At 41.1% G+C, this 19,484-nt stretch overlaps 1 protein-coding gene across 1 annotated transcript; it reads right to left on the reverse strand.

Moving 5' to 3' along the window:
* Positions 1-8,766: 8,766 nt before the first annotated feature.
* On the reverse strand, positions 8,767-14,301 carry LOC124265612 (cytochrome P450 4F6-like). The gene is made up of 7 exons (XM_046700400.1): positions 14,171-14,301; positions 13,508-13,631; positions 13,165-13,294; positions 12,157-12,286; positions 11,448-11,726; positions 9,395-9,460; positions 8,767-8,803 (listed from the first exon to the last, which is right to left on the reverse strand). The coding sequence occupies exons 1-7, from the start codon at positions 14,299-14,301 to the stop codon at positions 8,767-8,769; spliced, it is 897 nt and encodes a 298-aa protein (XP_046556356.1).
* Between the last annotated feature and the right edge of the window lie 5,183 nt (positions 14,302-19,484).

Here is a 19,484-nt window from a genome sequence, read left to right on the forward strand (position 1 = left end):
CATACCCATATATCATCCCTCTCTGTCTCTATTCCCTTCACATACCCATGTCACCCTCTGTCTCATTCCCTTCACATACCCATCACCCCTCTCTGTCTCATCCATACCCTCTGTCTGTCTCTATCCCCTTCACATACCCATGTCACCCTCTGTCTCACTCCCTTCACATACCCATCGTCACCCTCTGTCTCATACTTCCTTCACATACCCACGTCACCCCTCTGTCTCACCCTTCATACCCATCACCCATGTCTCACCATTCACATCTCATCTGTCTCCCTTCACATACCCACGTCACCCTCTGTCTCACTCTCCTTCACATACCCACGTCACCCTCTGTCTCACTCCCTTCACATACCCATGTCACCCTCTGTCTCACTCCCTTCACATACCCATATCACCCTCTGTCTCACTCCCTTCACATACCCACGTCACCCTCTGTCTCACTCCCTTCACATACCCATGTCACCCTCTGTCTCACTCCCTTCACATACCCACATCATCCTCTGTCTCATTCCCTTCACATACCCCATCTGTCACCATCTCCTCTGTCATACCCATGTCGCCTCTCTGTCTCAATTCCCTTCACATACCCCATGTCACCCTCTGTCTCCACCCTTCACATACCCACGTCACCCTCTGTCTCACTCCCTTCACATACCCATGTCACCCTCTGTCTCACTCCCTTCACATACCCATATCATCCTCTGTCTCATTCCCTTCACATACCCATGTCACCCTCTGTCTCATTCCTTCACATACCCACGTCACCCTCTGTCTCACTCCCTTCCTATACCCACGTCACCCTCTGTCTCTCCCTTCACATACCCACGTCACCCTCTGTCTCACTCCCTTCACATACCCATGTCACCCTCCGTCTCATTCCCTTCACATACCCATGTCACCCTCTGTCTCATTCCCTTCACATTCCCATATCATCCTCTGTCTCACTCCCTTCACATACCCACGTCACCCTCTGTCTCATTCCCTTCACATACCCACGTCACCCTCTGTCTCATTCCCTTGACATTCCATGTTCGTGTCTATTATAAACTAAGTGATAAAAGTCAACTTATGCTGAGTAAGATGTATATTACTCAAAGTATGATAACTTGTGGTTATTTCCTTGTCCCAGCGGGAAATACAACCCTTTGAAATTAGAAAATAAAATCTGAACATAATCTTAAAAGAAGAATCCGCAAACATTTTATTGTATTGGCGATATTGTGTATTGGCGATTAGGTGCCTAACTCTGAGAGTGAGGGTTCGAATCCTAGATGTGACTCAACCTATCAAAAGCACCAGAATCTGAAATTTACTGAGAAAGTGTAATCTCAAATATAACATATCTCACATTTGATCAGTTTCTAAATGGCATTGTGTATTCACAGTTCGAGGTTTTGTCGTGAAATATCTCAAGAAAAGTATATGTTGATTTCAACAACGACAGTCATAGGCTAGACAACAACATTAAGTTTTATATATTTTACGGTGTTTGCATATAAAGAAACACGGAGGTAAACGTAATATGAAACACAGGAACAATCATACAAGAATCGTCGCATCACCTGAAAGAAGAAAGTTGTTCATCCATAAAGTTTGTCCTTAAACATTTGTTTCCGCGGCAACGTAGCGGGCAGACACATCGCTGGAAGAGCCCGTCAGTTAGCCCTGAACGAGGATTGTTAATTTAGGTCACCGACACCTTCGCTTTTCTGTTTTCTGCCAAGATTAATCCCTGTGTGTATCAAATATGGCATCTTAGAAAAGCTGAACAGTTCACTCGACCCCGATGTATGGTGTAATAAAGTACACTTTTGCCCTGAGTGAGTGAGTGAGTTAACATTTAACTTCACACCGGCAATATATCAGCCATATCATGACGACAAATAGTTATGTGCTAAGAAAAATACATTTATACATTTCTAAAAACCTGTATGACGAGTAGATAGTCACAAATCAATTAAGTGTTTGCAGTGTTTGTATGATTAGTTGTAGGCTAGCACCATCGCCAGGTGACATGGGCACTGGCCTATCGATGTACAAGTCAGTTCTGTAAGTAAAGTCGTGTTGACTAGTCGTTCACCGAACAACCGTGCGAACGTATCATTGTGTCAGGAGTAGGATGGCTGCATCCATCAAGTTCACCCTCGGGAACCTCGTGAGTGAGCATGGCAGGATAATTCCGAACTTAAACACAAATTACCAATTAGAATATAGCAAGAATGGAACATTCAAAGCCACCATCAGAACTGGAATTTCATACAGTTGATAGACCGATCCAGTCTGTCAATCAAAACTGGCGCATGCGTCAATTTGGGCCAATCAGCAGGCCGGGCGCGCTGTGTGGATTTGTCAGACTTATTTCCGGGGTCAAACGATGCCTCCGATGCGATGTGCTTCGAATTATGCCATTTGCACACGCTATATCTATTCCATATTGCTGTGATTGATGTGTACTTTTCACAAAACCATTACGGTCAAGACAAAAAAATTTGAGGCGGATCAAGGAGCGCGATAGGTCTCGCGATCAGATAATTGTCTGCACCATCGTTCACGAAACCTACGTCATGCCCGCAGATGAGAATTTGCACGAATTTCCACACTTTTGCACATGTGCAAAATCATTACCAATTGATGACAATAAATAGCAGTTTAAGACTTTGCAAGTGTTATAAACACGGACAATTCTTGTAACTACAAAATTGTTTTTACTTAACGTTTTTAGTCACTAATGGGCATTGAGGTGGTACGCCATAAAGCTGAAATGAGACAGGCGAGAAAGCCGTGACACAATGTAAACAAATCTGACAGCGATCTGATTTCGGTTCTAGGGTCGACCGAAATAGCAAAACTTATTACATTAAAGAACAATGTGGCGGATACTGTTCCCTTCGCTCTGAGATATTCTTAAATTTGTCACACATTTTAGGATGTTTAAGTTTCAAAAGCACAATCGGAAGGCCTATTGCACAGTATCTTGTTAATAGTGCAAGATATTCGAGGAGTAATATTTTATATTCAAACGAAAATATTGTCAGTGTCAGCAGTTGCCTATCATGCAATATCCAAATATCCAAATTAATTCATATGAGTGCCTATAAAACTATGCTTCAAATATTTCAGAATTTTTATAAAGAGATGGATGGGACTTTGAATTGAATTACGTTCCTCCATGTGGATCGAATACTAAAACTATGTGAGAAGAATCGTGACTTTCTGGGGTATTGGGCGGAGTGAAATAAAGTGTGTATCTTAATTATGAGTACATTTGAAGTTTTGTTACAACATAAAATTATTCACATATATTGGTATATTTTAGGAACAATATTGCAACTGTCAATTTGATTAATTCACTGGCAATGATAGCAAGGTATGTTTTAAGAATCTTGCTTTTTTTAAAAACGTGGAAGGGTAATAAAAAAATAATAATCTAGTCAATTATAAATAAGTACATGTATTTAATTGATTGACATATCAGATTCATATGATTTTAAGGCAGAACTAAGCAAACAATCACTATACATATCATGGCAGGACAATAACTTGGTATTAACTTAGTTTCTTGGCTCCTGCTTTTCGATGTTTTTAAATATTATATTTACTAATAAGATGATTCTCAAAGTGATTGCTAGTATCATAACTCATTAAAGTTATTTCAACATCCAGAGAATCTGAAAAAGCAAAGGCTACGTTTTGGTCACACCCTGGTCAGGCATTTTCCAGTTCTGGAACAGAATAACTTACATAAATCTCAGTTGACGTTTCATGTAACGGAATAACTATTGAAACATATATTTAACCCAGATTGGTGTAATTCTTCTTATAAATCAGCAGGTTTTTTTGAGGTTACTAATAGTTGAAGACTGAGCCAAAGCAAGTGTTCATTAAGATGTTGGTTTGGGACGATTGTTCAAGGTTTGTTGATGGTTATTTGGAAAATGAGCTTCATATTAAATTGCACACTGGCTTGTAGGAGGTGAACGCTTCAGGACATTTTCATGTGTGTTTCCTAAACCTTTGTTATGACTTTTACCAAATTTTGAATCAACTTTACTATAATTTTTATGACACTAGTAAGTATCTCAGAAAAGGAAATAGATCACAATCAGTGTTGTGTCCTCTAGCGATATGGTCTCCGATCTAATAAAAAAATGATTATCATTGTTTAAGAAGCAATAATGTCAATATGTAATTGTATTGATGAAAAGCCTTGAACATGGGATATATATTCTTTGCACCTTATTTACACGAGTAGTTAGCAGTTAAACATCTCTGATGAAAAAAAGTATTGTGGAAGTTTGTATGTAAATTAGGATTCCACAACAAAGTACATATAGAAAAATAAAATGGAAAGGATGAATAAAAAATGTATTTCCCTATATTCAGTGTCATTTTAGGATGACGTTCAGATTTTGAAGAGGGAAACTTTACTGATAATTGCTGCCGATCAGCTGTTGAATATTTGCTTCTGGGTATGTCAAGTTGCGTCCATGGAAACATACTGTTTACAAGCCCAATTACCTTTTCCAGATTTCCAAATAAGATCAAATAGGTTATGCTGATGATTTGTTTACATTAATTATATACAGACAAATAAGGTGCATAAAGTAGCTTTTTATTTACCATTCTTTTAATTCATTAAAAGACAGAAACTCATGTTTTCAGATTCAGCGCAGTGCTGACAATCTATTTATAGATACCGAAACGATGTGCAACATGAACATGTGGTTGTGTTCACGTTTTTTATAAAATTATGATGGGAATTTTTGAAAAACAACAAACAACAAAATTCAGTTACCCTTCCACTGCTAATATCTTTGACGGAGGTGAATTGCCAGACAGATTAATTGATTCGAAAGAAAATACGCTTCCTACTCTCAGCAGCTGGTCGAGATGATTTTTCATCTGGCATGTAACTCATTTTTACTCGCCAATTGCAGTCTGCCAGCTAAAATATATTAAAACCCATATACGTATAACTTGCCTCTTTAAATATCATTCACAAACGACGGATGCCAAAGTACCACAAGCAGAATTCATGAACAACGTTCGCAATCACATACGTTTCGCCGACAGTGACGCCATTGTAATTTGTCAGTGGTCGTTCCCCCTAACGTCAAAAACGAAGTGGGCGGGGCTTACCGGCCGGGACTTGATCGGTCTATTTGAGAAAATGGAAACAAAGTATGGACTTGTATTTGAAGTTCGGTATGTCCAAGGCAAACGGAGAGAAAAAATGGAATGCTTTCTTGTATACCATAGGACAAGACGACAGAGACATGTATGATGCATTTACATTCACTCAGTCGGAAGCCAACAAGATTTATTCTTTATTTACTACATAATAATGGTGCTTAACCAAAAACCGAACATAAAAGTCTCAAAATTCAGGAAAACAGAAGGTGACATTCAAATGTCGAAACTGTGGATATATTTATGTTTAACGTCAGTGCCCAGCTTATGGAAAGATTTGTATCAAGTGTAAAACCATTATCAACAATACTGCAGAAGCAAATTAGTTCATGAACTTGAAGAAACGGCAGTAGTATCACCAGAATCATCAGGAAGTTTCCATGGTTCAGTAGAATGTGAAAACAATGAAGATGTTTTGTTTACATCAACTGTTACTATAACAGAAGTGGCTTTTCATAAATTTGTCAGTTCAAGGTACAAAGTTGAAGTTTAAAGTTGACACAGGTTCACAAGCCAACATAATTCCAGTTAGCAAATTCAGGCAAATCAAAGATTACCAACAAATTCCCCCTCGAAAATCATCTGTTAAACTCAAGAGTTACACCGTCGACATCATACCACATTTTGGTAAGTGCAAGCTTTCATGTAGAGACAATGAATTAGAATTTACTTCACATGACTGATTTTGGTTTTACGCCGCTTTTAGCAATTTTCCAGCAACATCACGGTGGGGGACACCAGAAATGGGCTTCACACATTGTACCCATGTGGGGATTCGAACCCGGGTCTTCGTCGTGACGAGCCAACGCTTTAACCACTAGGCTACCCAAACGCCCCTTTCTTCACATGAACCCAACGTAATGAAGGTGATGTCTGTCAAGTCAGAAATACTTGTACATGAATTCTCTGAATTATTCACAGGATTTGGATGTCCAAATGAACTTTATCATATCGAGACAGATCCATCTGTAATACATCTTCGAGGTAAAGTGTCTAGTGAAATCAGAGATAAACTCAGTGACTCTTTTGGACAGTATCAAGGTCAGTTCCTTGGTGATAGTTGAAAAGTCAGACTCTGATAAACTTCGTATCTGTTTGGATCCAAAACATCTTAATGAGACAATCAAGCGTTAACACACTTAAAATTTCAACGATAGAAGAAATAACTACAAAACTCTCTTGTGCTCAACTGTATTCAATTTTTTGACGCAAATGCTGGATAATGGCAGGTATTGCTAGATGAACCATCGCAACTGTTTACAACATTTAACACTCTATCTGGCAGATACTGTTTTCTTAGGATGCCGTTTGGGATCAAGTCTGCACATGAGGTATTCCAGAAGAGAATCTATCAGCGGTTTGAAGATCTTCCTGGCGTGGAAACCAACATCAACGACCTGATGATATGGGGCAGAACTCCAGAAAAACACGGTGAACAACTAAGAGCAGTTCTCCAAAGATGCAAGGATATCAACTTGACACTCAACAAAGAAAACTGTAAGTTTGCTGTTGAAGACGTTAACTACATAGGCCACAAACTTACAACTCATGAAAATACCACCACCTGATGTTAAACCAGATGGAAACAAGAGCAAAGTTCATTCCAAATCTATCTGAAATATCTCAACCAATGAGACAACTTCTCAGAAAAGATGTAGAGTTCATATGGTCACAAGGACAACAGAATGCATGTGTGGAGATTGTTGAATACCTTTATGCAGATCCAGGTCCAGTACTCAAGTTCTGACCCGTGAAGATTCGGGTTATAATATTGATCTTCAGTAACCCATGCTTGTCGTAAGAGGCGACTAACGGGATCGGGTGGTCAGGCTCGCTCACTTGGTTGACGCATGTCATTGGTTCCCAATTGCGCAGATCGATGCTCATGCTGTTGATCACTGGATTGTCTGGTCCAGACTCGATTATTTACAGACTGTCGCCATATAGCTAGAATATTGCTGAGTGTGGCATAAAACTAAACTCACTCACTCACATTCACTGAGTACTCAAGTTCTAAGATGTCACAAAACGAGTTACAGTCACTTGTGATGCATCAAAGTCCGGGCAGTGTTACTGCAAGATGATCTACCAACAGCGTACGCTTCAAGGTCCATGACACAAGCAGAACAGAGGTATGCACAAATTGAGAAAGAACTCTTGACTGTGGTGTTCAGTCTAGAAAGATTTCATCAGTATGCTTATGGGCGAGATGTGTATGTAGAATCATATCACAAACCAGTTGAATCCATTCTCAAGGAACCACTCTCATCCGCACCGCCTAGATTACATCGGATGTTGCTAAGACTGTAAAAGTATACATTCTCATTAATCTAAACCAGGCAAACAAATGGTATTGGCTGACACGTTCTCCGGGGCGTACATTTCTGCTACTGAAAATTGTGGAGATCTGGAAAATGATATTTTCACACTTTAACTTCTAGTCTTCCAGGCCAGCTACTGATGCCAAAGTGGAAGTATTACGAGAAGCTGCTCTCAATGATGAAGATTTGAAGATGTTGTTGATCATCTTGAACAGATGGCCTGACACCAAATCATGAGTACCCAGTCAAGTACATGAATACTGGAAATACAATACAGAGATGAACTATCAGAGATAGACAACATGATCTTCGAGGTGAAAGAATAGTCAACCCAAAAGCTACGAGGCAGGAAATGCTGCAGAAAATACTGATTGGTCACATAGGCATCGAGAAGTCTAAACAACAAGCAAGAGACGTAATTTTCTGGCCCTCACAATTTTATGAGCACACAGACCACAGACATATCTCCAGATGTACTACTTGTTTAGAACTCAGAAATTCTGAAAATAAAGAACCTATGATTCCAATAACTATTCCTACTTGGTCATGGGAGAAGACATGTACAGATTTTTTCATGTGGAATGGATTCATGTCAGACTAATTCTTGGTGACAGATCTCTACTCCAGATACATCGAAATTTGCAAAATCGGAGAACACTCTCAGCAAAACAGTCATAACCCCCATGAAGTCAATCTTCTAAAGACACTGAATACCAGTAGAAGTACGCAGTGACAATGGACAGCAATTCGCATCGCAAGACAATGGGGATTTCAGCATGTAACAACTAGTCCGTTCCATTCACAGTCCAACAGTCTCGCAGAGAAATCTGTTCAGATTGTGAAGAGAATGCAGGAGAAAGCGAAGATGTACAAGAAAGATCCTTACCTCAGCTTACTTGAATTCAGAAATACACCTATTGATGACATTGGGTCACCTTCACAAATTCTCATGAGTAGAAGACTCAGATCAACACTGCCAAAAAGTACATCTCAACTTAAACCTCACATCATCAATCCAGAAGAAATTCAACACTAAGCTCAGTAAGAAACAGAAAACTCAGAAGAAATATTTTGGTAAGAACTCTAAAGAATCGTCAAAATTGGAAGATGGAGATGTAGTGAGAGTACAACAAAAAAGCAGATGGAACCCAGCAGTAGTTGTCAAACAGAAGATGCTCCTCGATCTTTTCAGATACAGATATCTGATGGAAAAGCCTACAGGAGAAATCTACGTCATCTTTTGAAGAATTCAGGTGATATTGTCGCATATCGTCAGACGCACACATCTGAAAGCAGAAGATTCAGAAGCAGTTACCACCGACCGGACCACTGATGATCAGGTTATTGGTGATCAGACAAATGTGGACTCGGGTCAACCATCTCCCACCCGAACGTCCAGTGGTAGAGCTGTTCGACGACCTCGCAGATTTTATGACTGCGTGTCACCTATTATTCTATAAAGTGGTAAAGTACACCTATATTCAACAAGTAGAGTTCAACCGAACAACCGTGCGAACGTAACATAATGTGTGTCCTTGGATGACTGTATGTGATCTTGAATTGACGTTTTCCCTATGATGTACTGGACTGTTCAGTGTCGGTGTCTAGCGTTCACCCACAGTCCTTCAGTTGACTTCATCACGCCGGCATTCCTTCGTTCCACGTTATGGCTTGTATCTACCTGTAACGTGTATCTGAAATACGAAACAAATACCCAGGTGCAATGCAGTATTGACATTGAAGACAAACATGTATATGATGTTGTCTACCAAGGTTAATTACAATTATAATATAACATCAGTATTATTTCAAAATTACCAATGCCAACACTCTTATATAAAGAAGATGTTGTCAAGAGAGAAAGGTTTCTTAAATACCTGTGAAGTATTCTTGCAAGCATGATCTTTTCCTCGTTCATGGCAAAATGTTTTCCGATACAATTTCTGAAAAGAAAAGTCATTATGAACGATCTAACATTCTCATATAGTGTGATTCGTGAGAAGTTAAATATTACAAATAGAATGTTTAAAAAACTGCTAATTAATATATACTAGCCACATAAAGAAACTCTGCATTGTCAAAATATTATCCCAGTTGATAAGTACGATAACAATGTCAAAGGTACATATAAACTTTAATGGAGGGATCATGAGATCATAACAAGTTGGGAGAATTTCAATTGAAAAGTCAATCACAATGACGTCACGAGTCCACAAGCGGGACAGGGGTCAAAGGACGATGTCAAACGACGATGTCACAAGCTCAATAACGGGTATGTCCACCATCGGCATTGAGAACAGCAGTGCATCGACGACGCATGGAGCCTATCAAACGTGCAAGGAAGGCTTGTGGGATGTCACGCCAGATTCTCTCAAGTTCTGTTGCAAGGTCAAGGACGTTATCTGGCGGATGAGGAAGACGGCGTAGACGTCGATCCATCTCGTCCCAAACATGCTCTATCGGGGAGAGATCCGGTGAATTTGCAGGCCAAGGCAGTAAGTCAACGTTGTGGTGTTGCAAGAAATCCATAGCAACCCTTGCCTTATGAGGGCGGTCATTCTCCTGTTGGAATGTTAACCCAGGGCCATGACGTTGCAGAAAAGGAATTGCCACAGGTCGAAGAATCTGATCCCTGTAGCCCACACCTGTTAAGTTGCCCTGAACAATCACCAAAGTAGTTCTTTCGTGTGCTGTTATTCCACCTCAAATCATCACGGAACCACCACCAAAGCGATTCCTCTCCAAGACATAACGTTCTCCCACATGTCTATAGGCACGTTGACGTCCATCACTATTTAAACCTGGACTCATCTGTAAAAACAACATTTCTCCACCAAAACAAGGGTCTGCGGACATGATTTCGGCACCACATTCGGCGAGCTTGTCGATGACGTTGTGTCAGGATAGGCCGTATGGCGGGACGTCGTGGTATGATCCCGTGATGACGTAAACGTTGTCAAACTGTGTTGGGGTGGATACGGCGAAGTCCTGGGCTGGTTCGGGCAGTCGTCACTGCAGTCTGAAACCTGTGGCGAAGATAGGTCACCCTTATCCATCTGTCCTTTCTTGGCGTTGTTACACGTGGACGTCCAGAACGTGGCCGATCGATGACGTCATTTGTGTTCTGGTAGCGTCTCACCAGTGCAGAAATGGTGTTCCGGTGGCAGTGGAAATGTGCAGCCACTTGTCGTTGAGACATTCCCCCACGGACCATCCCAATGGCCTCATGAAGTTGTGCAGACGTGAGCCTTGGCATGCTATGCGTTTCAATAGCCATTTAATTTTTTGAACGATCGCGAGGGCAGGGGTTGAGCTTTCCAAAGTGACAGTATTGTGTGGCATTCATTTGCTCTGTTTCTCTTTCCCGGAATGCACGTGCAGCAACGTATTGCACGTCTCAAGGACGAACCCACTGACGTCACGGAACGTGGCACGTGGCACGTGCATGCATGTTGGATACACGTCACTAATCTCTGAGCTTAAATCCTTTATGTGTGTACACAGGTTTGATAAATTTAGATTTTAAATTTGTGTTAGCACAGTTTCTTTATGTGCCTAGTATTTAATATGATCTATATTTGTACATATTGTGTATGCGTAATGCTTCCTGCTGTTTCTACAGACTTGACTATGATTCATGCACACGAAGATACAACAGAAAAAAGCTAGGAATGGCTTATAACACGCGTTATGTTAATGCTTCAGTGATCTCTTTTAATCTAAAGGGTGGGTGGAGTACCCTAGTGGTTAAAACGTTCGCTCTTCATGCCTATGACCCGGGTTCGATTTTCCACATGAGTATAATATGCAAAGCCCATTTCTGGTGTTCCCCGCCATGGTATTGCTGGAACATTGCTAAAAGCGGCACAAAACCATACTCACTCACTCACGCTAAGTTATCGTAATCATTAATTACAAGTTTAGCACTACCTCGGGCCAGCGGAGAAGGGGATGTATGCGTAGCTGTCCTTCTTCTGGATGTTCTCGGGTAGGAACCGATCAGGGTCATACACATCCGGGTCCTCCCACACTTCCGGGTTGTGATGGACATTCCATATCCCCAGTAAAATGAGTGTACCTACTGGGAAGACCTTCCCGTCGATATCCATAGGATGTTCCAGTTTCCGACTGACGAAGGGAACAGGCGAGTGGTATCTCATTCCTTCCTTTAGACATCGTGTCAGATACTCCAGTTTTGGGATGTCATTCCTGTAACATATGGAAATTTAAAGAACTTTCTATTGTCCAATCAATCGTCGCAAACCCAATAGCCAAGCATAGCATTACGACATATGCAGGCCAATCCTCTTGGGACACGTGACCAGCAAGTGACATTTTTAAGGACTTCTAGCAAACTGGGAACACTTGTGTGTTGTGCTCACACAGCCACGAAACGTTTAACTGAAGCACCACACCCAGTGACATTCCTATGACAAGGTGATGTGCCCTACCAGGTGATGTACCCTACCAAGTATTGTGCCCTACCAGGTTGTGTGCCCTACCAAGGTGATGTGCCCTAGCATGTGGTGTGCTCTACCAGGTGATGTGCCCTACCAACTGATCTGCCCTACCATGTGATGTGCCCTACCAATTGATCTGCCCTACCATGTGATGTGCCCTACCAATTGATCTGCCCTACCAGGTGATGTACTTGGACTCTTTTCCGTCCAGCAGTGTGTCCAGTTCCTCCTGGATCCTGGTCTGGAACTCGGGTTTGGAGGCCATGGTGAACAGCGTCCATGATATTCCACTGGCCGTGGTGTTGTGACCTTTATCAGCAGAAAAAAGACAAAAACAACGACATAAAACAAAGGGTCCTTTATGTTCTCCAAATATAAAAAAGACATTGTATGGTTCCTTATGTTCGAATAGGTAAGTTCTTGAACATTCAGACAATAAAGCCCGCTCTAACTTATATACACTCTAATTCCTTCCAGATGCCAAATAACAAAACTTCAGCCTGAAACTATTCCCTTTTCACTTTTAAAATAAGCAATAAAATAAAGTTTCTGATTACATTCCAGTGCATTTATACCTTTGTCAGGAAACGAAAATACACAAATGGAAAATTATCAGTGAGGAAGGATCGGTAAGTTTCAATTTTGACCAATAGTTTCCAGAGCGATGTTCACCAAACCGTATTTGCTATTACACTTGCTTTCAGCAATCAATGGCTTAAAGGAGAGATACTGTTAAAACTAAAGATGGGCTTAAGTTATTTTTAAAGCATATTACAAGCATCGGGGAGGACAAAGTCCTCAATGAAAAGTTAGTAACAAACAAGTAAAATCCACTCGTATTCCGAAACTATAGAAATATGACTTCCCTACTCGAAAACACAATACAATGTCTTGTATATACCGAGACTTGCGGGAAAATCACTTCTTTTCCATGTAGATTAATGCACTTTATAGAAACTGGCGTACGTCTCTCCACTATGATGTCACAGCCCAAGTTCGGGAAAGACGGGGTGGTCAGGGTAGTTGTTGGTTGGTTGAGATAACAATGAAATGATATGATTTGTGTGTATGCGCGCGTGCTTACGTTTGTGCGCGCGTGTAAATTAGTACTTTGTGCTTTGAAAACAAATTGCAAATATGTAACAAACATTTACCCCGCTAAACTGCGACAGGAGTTGTGGCCTTACCTGCAAATAGAAACGTATCGACTTCATTCCTGATCTCTAGCGGGGTGAGACCCTTGCCATCAGCATCTCTGGCACTGAGCAGGACGTCCAGGAAGTCGAGGTAGCGGGTCTTTGGTGGTCCATCTCTCGCCTGTATATATAAAATGTTAAACACAGGACAATGTTTTATAGATAGTACAATGGTGTATACAAAGTACAATGATGAATACAATTCAGTAGTACAACACAGAACTAGGTTACATGCAATACAATCTTAAGGAGGACCCATTCTGTCTCTGGATATTATTCTGTAATGCATCATACAAATTATTTTCTTTTTGTTTGCTTTTAGTGAGGCACTGACCAAGGTCTGTCGCCTCTTCTCGATGATGTCCTCCGCCCAGCGATGTACAAAGTCACACTGTTTCTTAAACTTCTTACCAGAGGAAGAGTTGTAAAAGATGAAGTCAAGGAAGTGCCATGGGTTCCTGTAACAGAAGTTTTATCGCTGTAGCACCAATTCTAGGTTATTGGGGCAGTGGGTGGGATTAGGGGTTAAAGTGTTCAGCCAAAAGGACGTATCTCCAGTGCCCAAGATGGTACACAGATGAAACTGGAAACCAATAGATGAATTTAATGTTATCGCCCAGAATGTCAACGCAGGGCTCCTACGTTAAAGACTATTTGAATTAGCCGTTCTCGGAAAATACACAGTTCTGGGAACAAAAGATCAGGGACGCCCCTAATCCTGCATCTTTTGTCAAAGTGTCCTTGTTAGGGGGGAAATAAACGTTTGACAAAATGTCAACCTATCGTGGTTATTAGTGTTGTTTGCATTGGATGTAGCATTCTTTTGTAGAGTGAGGGTGTACCTCACTCACAGTGTCTACAGATGGGTCATATACACTCACATGAGTGAATATCTAGCTTTGTTTTTACCGGACACTTACTGCCATGTGTCAACTGGCGAATATAGGTACCTTTCAATATGGTGGCACAGTAAACACAGCAAAAAGTGCCATTGTACTCTATGGTGCCGCTGGCATACACGGGTAAACCTCCTATGCACTGAGTACACTGCCGTGCCCGCAAGGGTGGCGAGGGTGAGGGTGATGGTGTCTCCAAGGTAATCAATTCTAACTCCCAGTTCTCTTCCATGATTTGTTTGTCTTAGTAATGATTCACTCTGTTGTTCGGATGAAGTGATAGCATCCCCCCGACGACGACGAACGACGAATTTGATGATTTTACGTCGGCTTCTGGCGGGAGCCAATTTTGCCGACGGGTCAGGTGGGTTTTAAAAATAAATATGAATAGTTGGTAATAAGGAATAATACACCATGCCCCAAAAAATGTAAATGTAGGGACGTTAACCTAAATGAATTTATAATAGAAACGTTAAAACATAAGATAAAAATAACGAAAAGCCGAATTTATAAAGGGAAAGGAAGCGAAAACAAAAGGTAGTTTGTGGTTTGCTAAGAGAAGGAGTGGTAACTAGTTGGTAGGTTATGAGAAAACGGGGGCCTAAGGTGGGGGTGGGGGAAATGAGAAATAGGTTTTGCATAGGCGTTAAGCTGTATTGTGGTATAGATAAGGGGGCCTATAAAATAAACAAATAGGGTTTAAAGGAGGGGAGGGGAGGGGTGGGGTGGGGTATTGTGTTAGCAAAGAAGGCGAGTTGGTAGGGAAGATTGGGTGGGTGGCCGTGCCTGAGGGGAGAAGTGGGAGATTGGTGGTGAGAGTGATTGATGAGACGGGATTGAAATGGAGTGATTGCTAGGGGCGCGGACGTCGGAGAAGACAATGAATGCTGTAGGGTTGGAGCTAGAGTTGTAAGGGTAAGCCGTAGCCGGGAGAGGTGAAGGGGATCGAAATGGCTGTTTTGAGGTGAGTCGCGCGGACGTCGGAGAGGACATCCGCTCTATGGAATGTGAATTTAGATCCCTTTTCTAAATATAGGTGCTAAGAATAAATTTGAAACAAGTTTGGTAATTTGTTTGGGAGGGTCTAAATTTTATGCATAATGTTAGAATTTTGAATGAAAGTGGCTAGGGCTTTGAATATGCTGGGGGGATTATGCGGATTGAGTAGGAGATGTATATTGTTATGGTATTTTGGAGGTATGGAGCTGTGTAGTTCCCTAATGTGTGTTTGTTGTAGGTGGCATTGTGTGAATATGCGGTTAATGTCCTCTGGTGTGTTGCAGTGGGTGCATAGTCCATCAAGGTGTCTATTTTGCTTGTATAGTGGGGAGTTGAGATTTGTAATGCCTGTAATTAGTCGGGTTATGCACGTGTCAATGTTTTTGATGTTAGAGAATGTAGGAATTTTCTTTATAGGTGTTTTGATGATGTTTTTAACCATGTTGATTTGTTGGTGTTTATGTTGTGTTAAAAGTTTGTTTCGGTTATGTTTGATTTAATGAGTTGTTTGATTTCTGTTTTGGATGTGTGGAAGTTGATACTGGCTGAGTTGTGTCTGCAGTGTTATTTCCTGGTATGTTAGTGTGGCTGGGTATCCATATGAATGTTATGTTTTTATGTGAGCGTTTAAGTGAATCGGTTTGAATGGTGATATTGTGGATTAGATCTGGGCGTGATTTTGAGTGCATATTGTGTAGTTGTCTGATGGAGCTGAGCGAGTCGGAGAGTAAGAGGAAGTTTGATTGTTGAAGAGTGGGTATTAAGTGCAGTGCAGTGAGAATTGCGGTTAGTTCTGCAGTATTGATCGTGGTATGGTTAGTATAGTGCAGGTTTGTTGTTAAAGGGGGAGTTGCTGTACATGGATACCTATGTTGTTGTTTGTGTTTATGGATGCGTCTGTGTAGATGTGGGTTTGGGATGGGTAATATGTGCTGATGTGGTTGTTTATTATGTTTAGTTTTGTGTGTGTGTGTGTTGTTTGGCAAGTTTGGTAGGGTGGAGGCTAGGGTGGTGTCTGTAATTAGTGGTGGTTTGTCGTGAATGTAACTTGTAATGGGAGATGTGTGTTGTATAGTGTTTAGCTGTTTGCATGTAGCAGACTGTTGAGGTAGGTGAGGCATGGAGCTTTAGATGGGTTGCATTTAAACTTTTTGAGTGTAGATTTTTAGGTGTTGTTGTATTGTTTGTGATTAGTTTGAAGATAGGGTTGTGTTGGGCCCAGCCCAGTAAGTGAGTGTGGTTTGGTTAATTCTATGGGTGACTGAAGAGGGGCCTGTGATGAGGAGAAGTGTATTGAGGGAGGTACCACTTCTCGTGCCCGTGGCAAGTTGAAGGCCTTGAATTGAACTGAATTTAATTTTTGCAGGTTATTGGGGGGTGAGGTTATGGAGAACCGGAGCGGCATAATCCATTTTCGACAGTATGAGCGTTATAAATATTTTGATGGGTGTGTTTGTCGGCACCCCAGTCTGTGCCGCTGATGGCTCGCATTAAGTTTAAATCTTTTTGGCATGAGTTGACCAAGTTATGAATGTCGGGTGTCCATGTCATATGGTGGTCAAAAGTTACTCCTAGGATTTTGGCTTCTTTTTTAACTCAATTTCTTGGTTATTTAGGTGTAGTTTGGGTGTATAATTTTGCATTCGTTGAGTTTTGAATAGTATGTCCACGTTGTTTTTAACATGTATGTGGAACCCCCAATTTTGGGCCCAGTTTTGAATACAGTTTAACATTCTTTGGATTTTAATGGATGCCAGTTTTACTGAGGTGGAAGAGGTCCAAATGAAATTTCGTCGGCAAATTTGGCAGTTGAGATTTCAGGCCATTTTTCTGGAAATATATGATTAATCATAAAGTTTAATAAAGTTTGGGATATTATGCTCCCATGGGGGGTTCCATTTTCTATAGGGGGCGGTGGGGTAGCCTAGTGGTTAAAGCGTTGGCTCGTCACGCCGAAGACCCGGGTTCGATTCCCCACATGGGCACAATGTGTTAAGCCCATTTCTGGTGTCCCCCGCCGTGATATTGCTGGAATATTGCTAAAAGCGGCGTAAAACTAAACTCAGTCAGTCAGTCAGTCCATTTTCTATAGGATAGGGATCCGAAATGGTGTTGTGGGATTTGATTGTTATTTGTCTGTCGTTTAAGAAAGATGAATGAAATTTAGGATTCGACCGTATATGGCATGTTTTGGAGTTTTTGTAGGAGGCGGTTGTGCCAAACCATGTCAAATGCTTTACTGAAATCTATGGGGGTGGTTATATGGTGTTTTGGAATTGTGGTGGGTAGTTGGTGGAGCTACTGGTGGCCGAAAAGTGGACAGCAATAGCGTTAGCCTTATCTTTGTTTGCGGTCAGGTCCGGAAGGTTGGGTGAAATGATTTTTTTGGGAAATGCCCTTTATGGCTTTAAATTTATTCCACATTTGCCGAGTGTTGGACTTGTTTAGCCTAAGGGTTGAACAGAATTTTCTCCAATGTTAGATTTTTGCTGCCTTTATAAGTTGTTTATTATTTCGTAGTTTGTTTGCCAAATATAATTTTGAGCGGTCCCTTTATGATTGGTTAAGGGCCTTTTCCTTGCCTTTCTGGCATTTATGATATCTGTGCTCCACCAGGGGACTGTTTTTAGTGCGGTGTTGGTCCGAATAGTGGGGATACATTTTTTTGTGATGTTTATGATGGCGTTTGTGTAGCTATAGATGTTGTTTGTGTCTAGTTGTTTGCAAAGTGTAAATTGGGGCCAGTCTGCTTTTTTCAGGTTGAACTTAAGTTCAGCGGGGTGTGATTGTGTATTGTTGGTAGTGTTTGTTGTTGTGTGTGTGTGTGTGGGGGGAGTGATGTAATTGTGATTTTTATGGGGCAGTGGTCACTGCCCCAGGTGTCATCGTGGACCTCCCATGTACATGATTGTGTTAGTTTAGGTCAGGTGAATGTGATATCAATGGCTGTAGGTGATTGTAGGCGGGAGAGTGGGTATCTTGTGGGTTGGTTGTCGTTTAGTGAGGATAGTTTGTGTTTATCTAGCCAGTCGGTTAGTCCAGTTCCATTAATATCGGTTAAAGGTCTTGTGCCCCACAGTGGGTGATGTGCGTTTAAATCTCTGAGGATAATGGTATATGGGCTTATGAATTTGGAGAGTATTTCTAAATCGTTAGTAGTGATTTTATGTGTGGGACTTCTATATACATTTATAATGGTAAATTCTTTATTATTAAGATTTGTTTTTATTGCCAGGACTTCTAGATCTTGGGTGTGGATTTCGAAAGTGGTATAGTTTAATTTCTCTGATATGAAGATGCCCAGGCCTCCGGAAGGGGGGCCTGGGATATTTACTGGCCGAGGTCTATCCTTCCGAATTAAAATATAGCCTGGTATTTTAAAGGCAATTTTGGGTGATAATCTGGTTTCTTGCACAGCAATTAGTTGGGGGGAAATTTTGTTTTGGGCAATGAATGCCTTAAGCTCATGCCCGTTGGCTCGGAGTCCATTGCAATTCCACTGTAATAAAGCCATGGTTGCAGTAATTTGGAGTAATAGTTTAAAGGTCACATGCAACCAAAAAATCAAACATAATTAAAACACAATTATCACTTCTTCATGACATATAATATGCATTGCTGATTATGAAAATCAAATAAACAAAATTATAAGCGTATAATCGCAAATCAAAAGTGCAATATTTTGTACTTGGGTTTACCTCCCTCGAAACGAAGCAGCCGGGATACCGAACCCAGTCAGAGCGGGTGGGTGTGCACTCAAGTGTAACGGCTGGTTCATTAGCAGATGCCGCCTTCACGGCTTATTGTGTGTGTATATATAGAGATGTTGGGTTTTGTAAATACATGCTCATTTTTTGTGTATAACATTTAGCAATCAACAGACATCATAACATGTCATGTGTTCAAGTATCACACCTGCCTGTCTGTGTAATTACATAATGTGACAGAGACCGAACTTGGGCCATAAATCAATGCGTTTTGTTTATGGTGTATAGCCTGATTGGTGTTAAGTTCAAATTGCATGTGGTCAGTGATCGCAGTTGTGTATTGAATATTGTCATTAGCAGACACACAGGTGTCAATAAAACAAGACATTGAGTTTTGTCTGTGACAGCGACATATCTATATCACAGTTAGAAAATTCTGTCAACGCTAAATAATGACATTGCTTTTAAGTATCGAACTGAGAAAGTTACTCGGTAAGAAGAACGTGTGGTGAAATAGACAAATGAAATTATATAAACAGTTTATTTACTGTCATAACATATAAAAAGCTCGCGCCTGTGAGATATCAACAAAACATTATGAAAATAGCTCACACCAAAGCCTTCACCGAGTATTCACCAGACAGCCCGCTTCCAAGTTGCGCGAACCTATTTCACTGCGCACGTGCTATGAGCGCAGCCCAGCTGTTGA

The sequence above is a fragment of the Haliotis rubra genome, unplaced genomic scaffold, assembly GCF_003918875.1.
Source record: "Haliotis rubra isolate DU_JTF1 unplaced genomic scaffold, ASM391887v1 Scf988, whole genome shotgun sequence".
NCBI lineage: Eukaryota > Metazoa > Mollusca > Gastropoda > Lepetellida > Haliotidae > Haliotis > Haliotis rubra.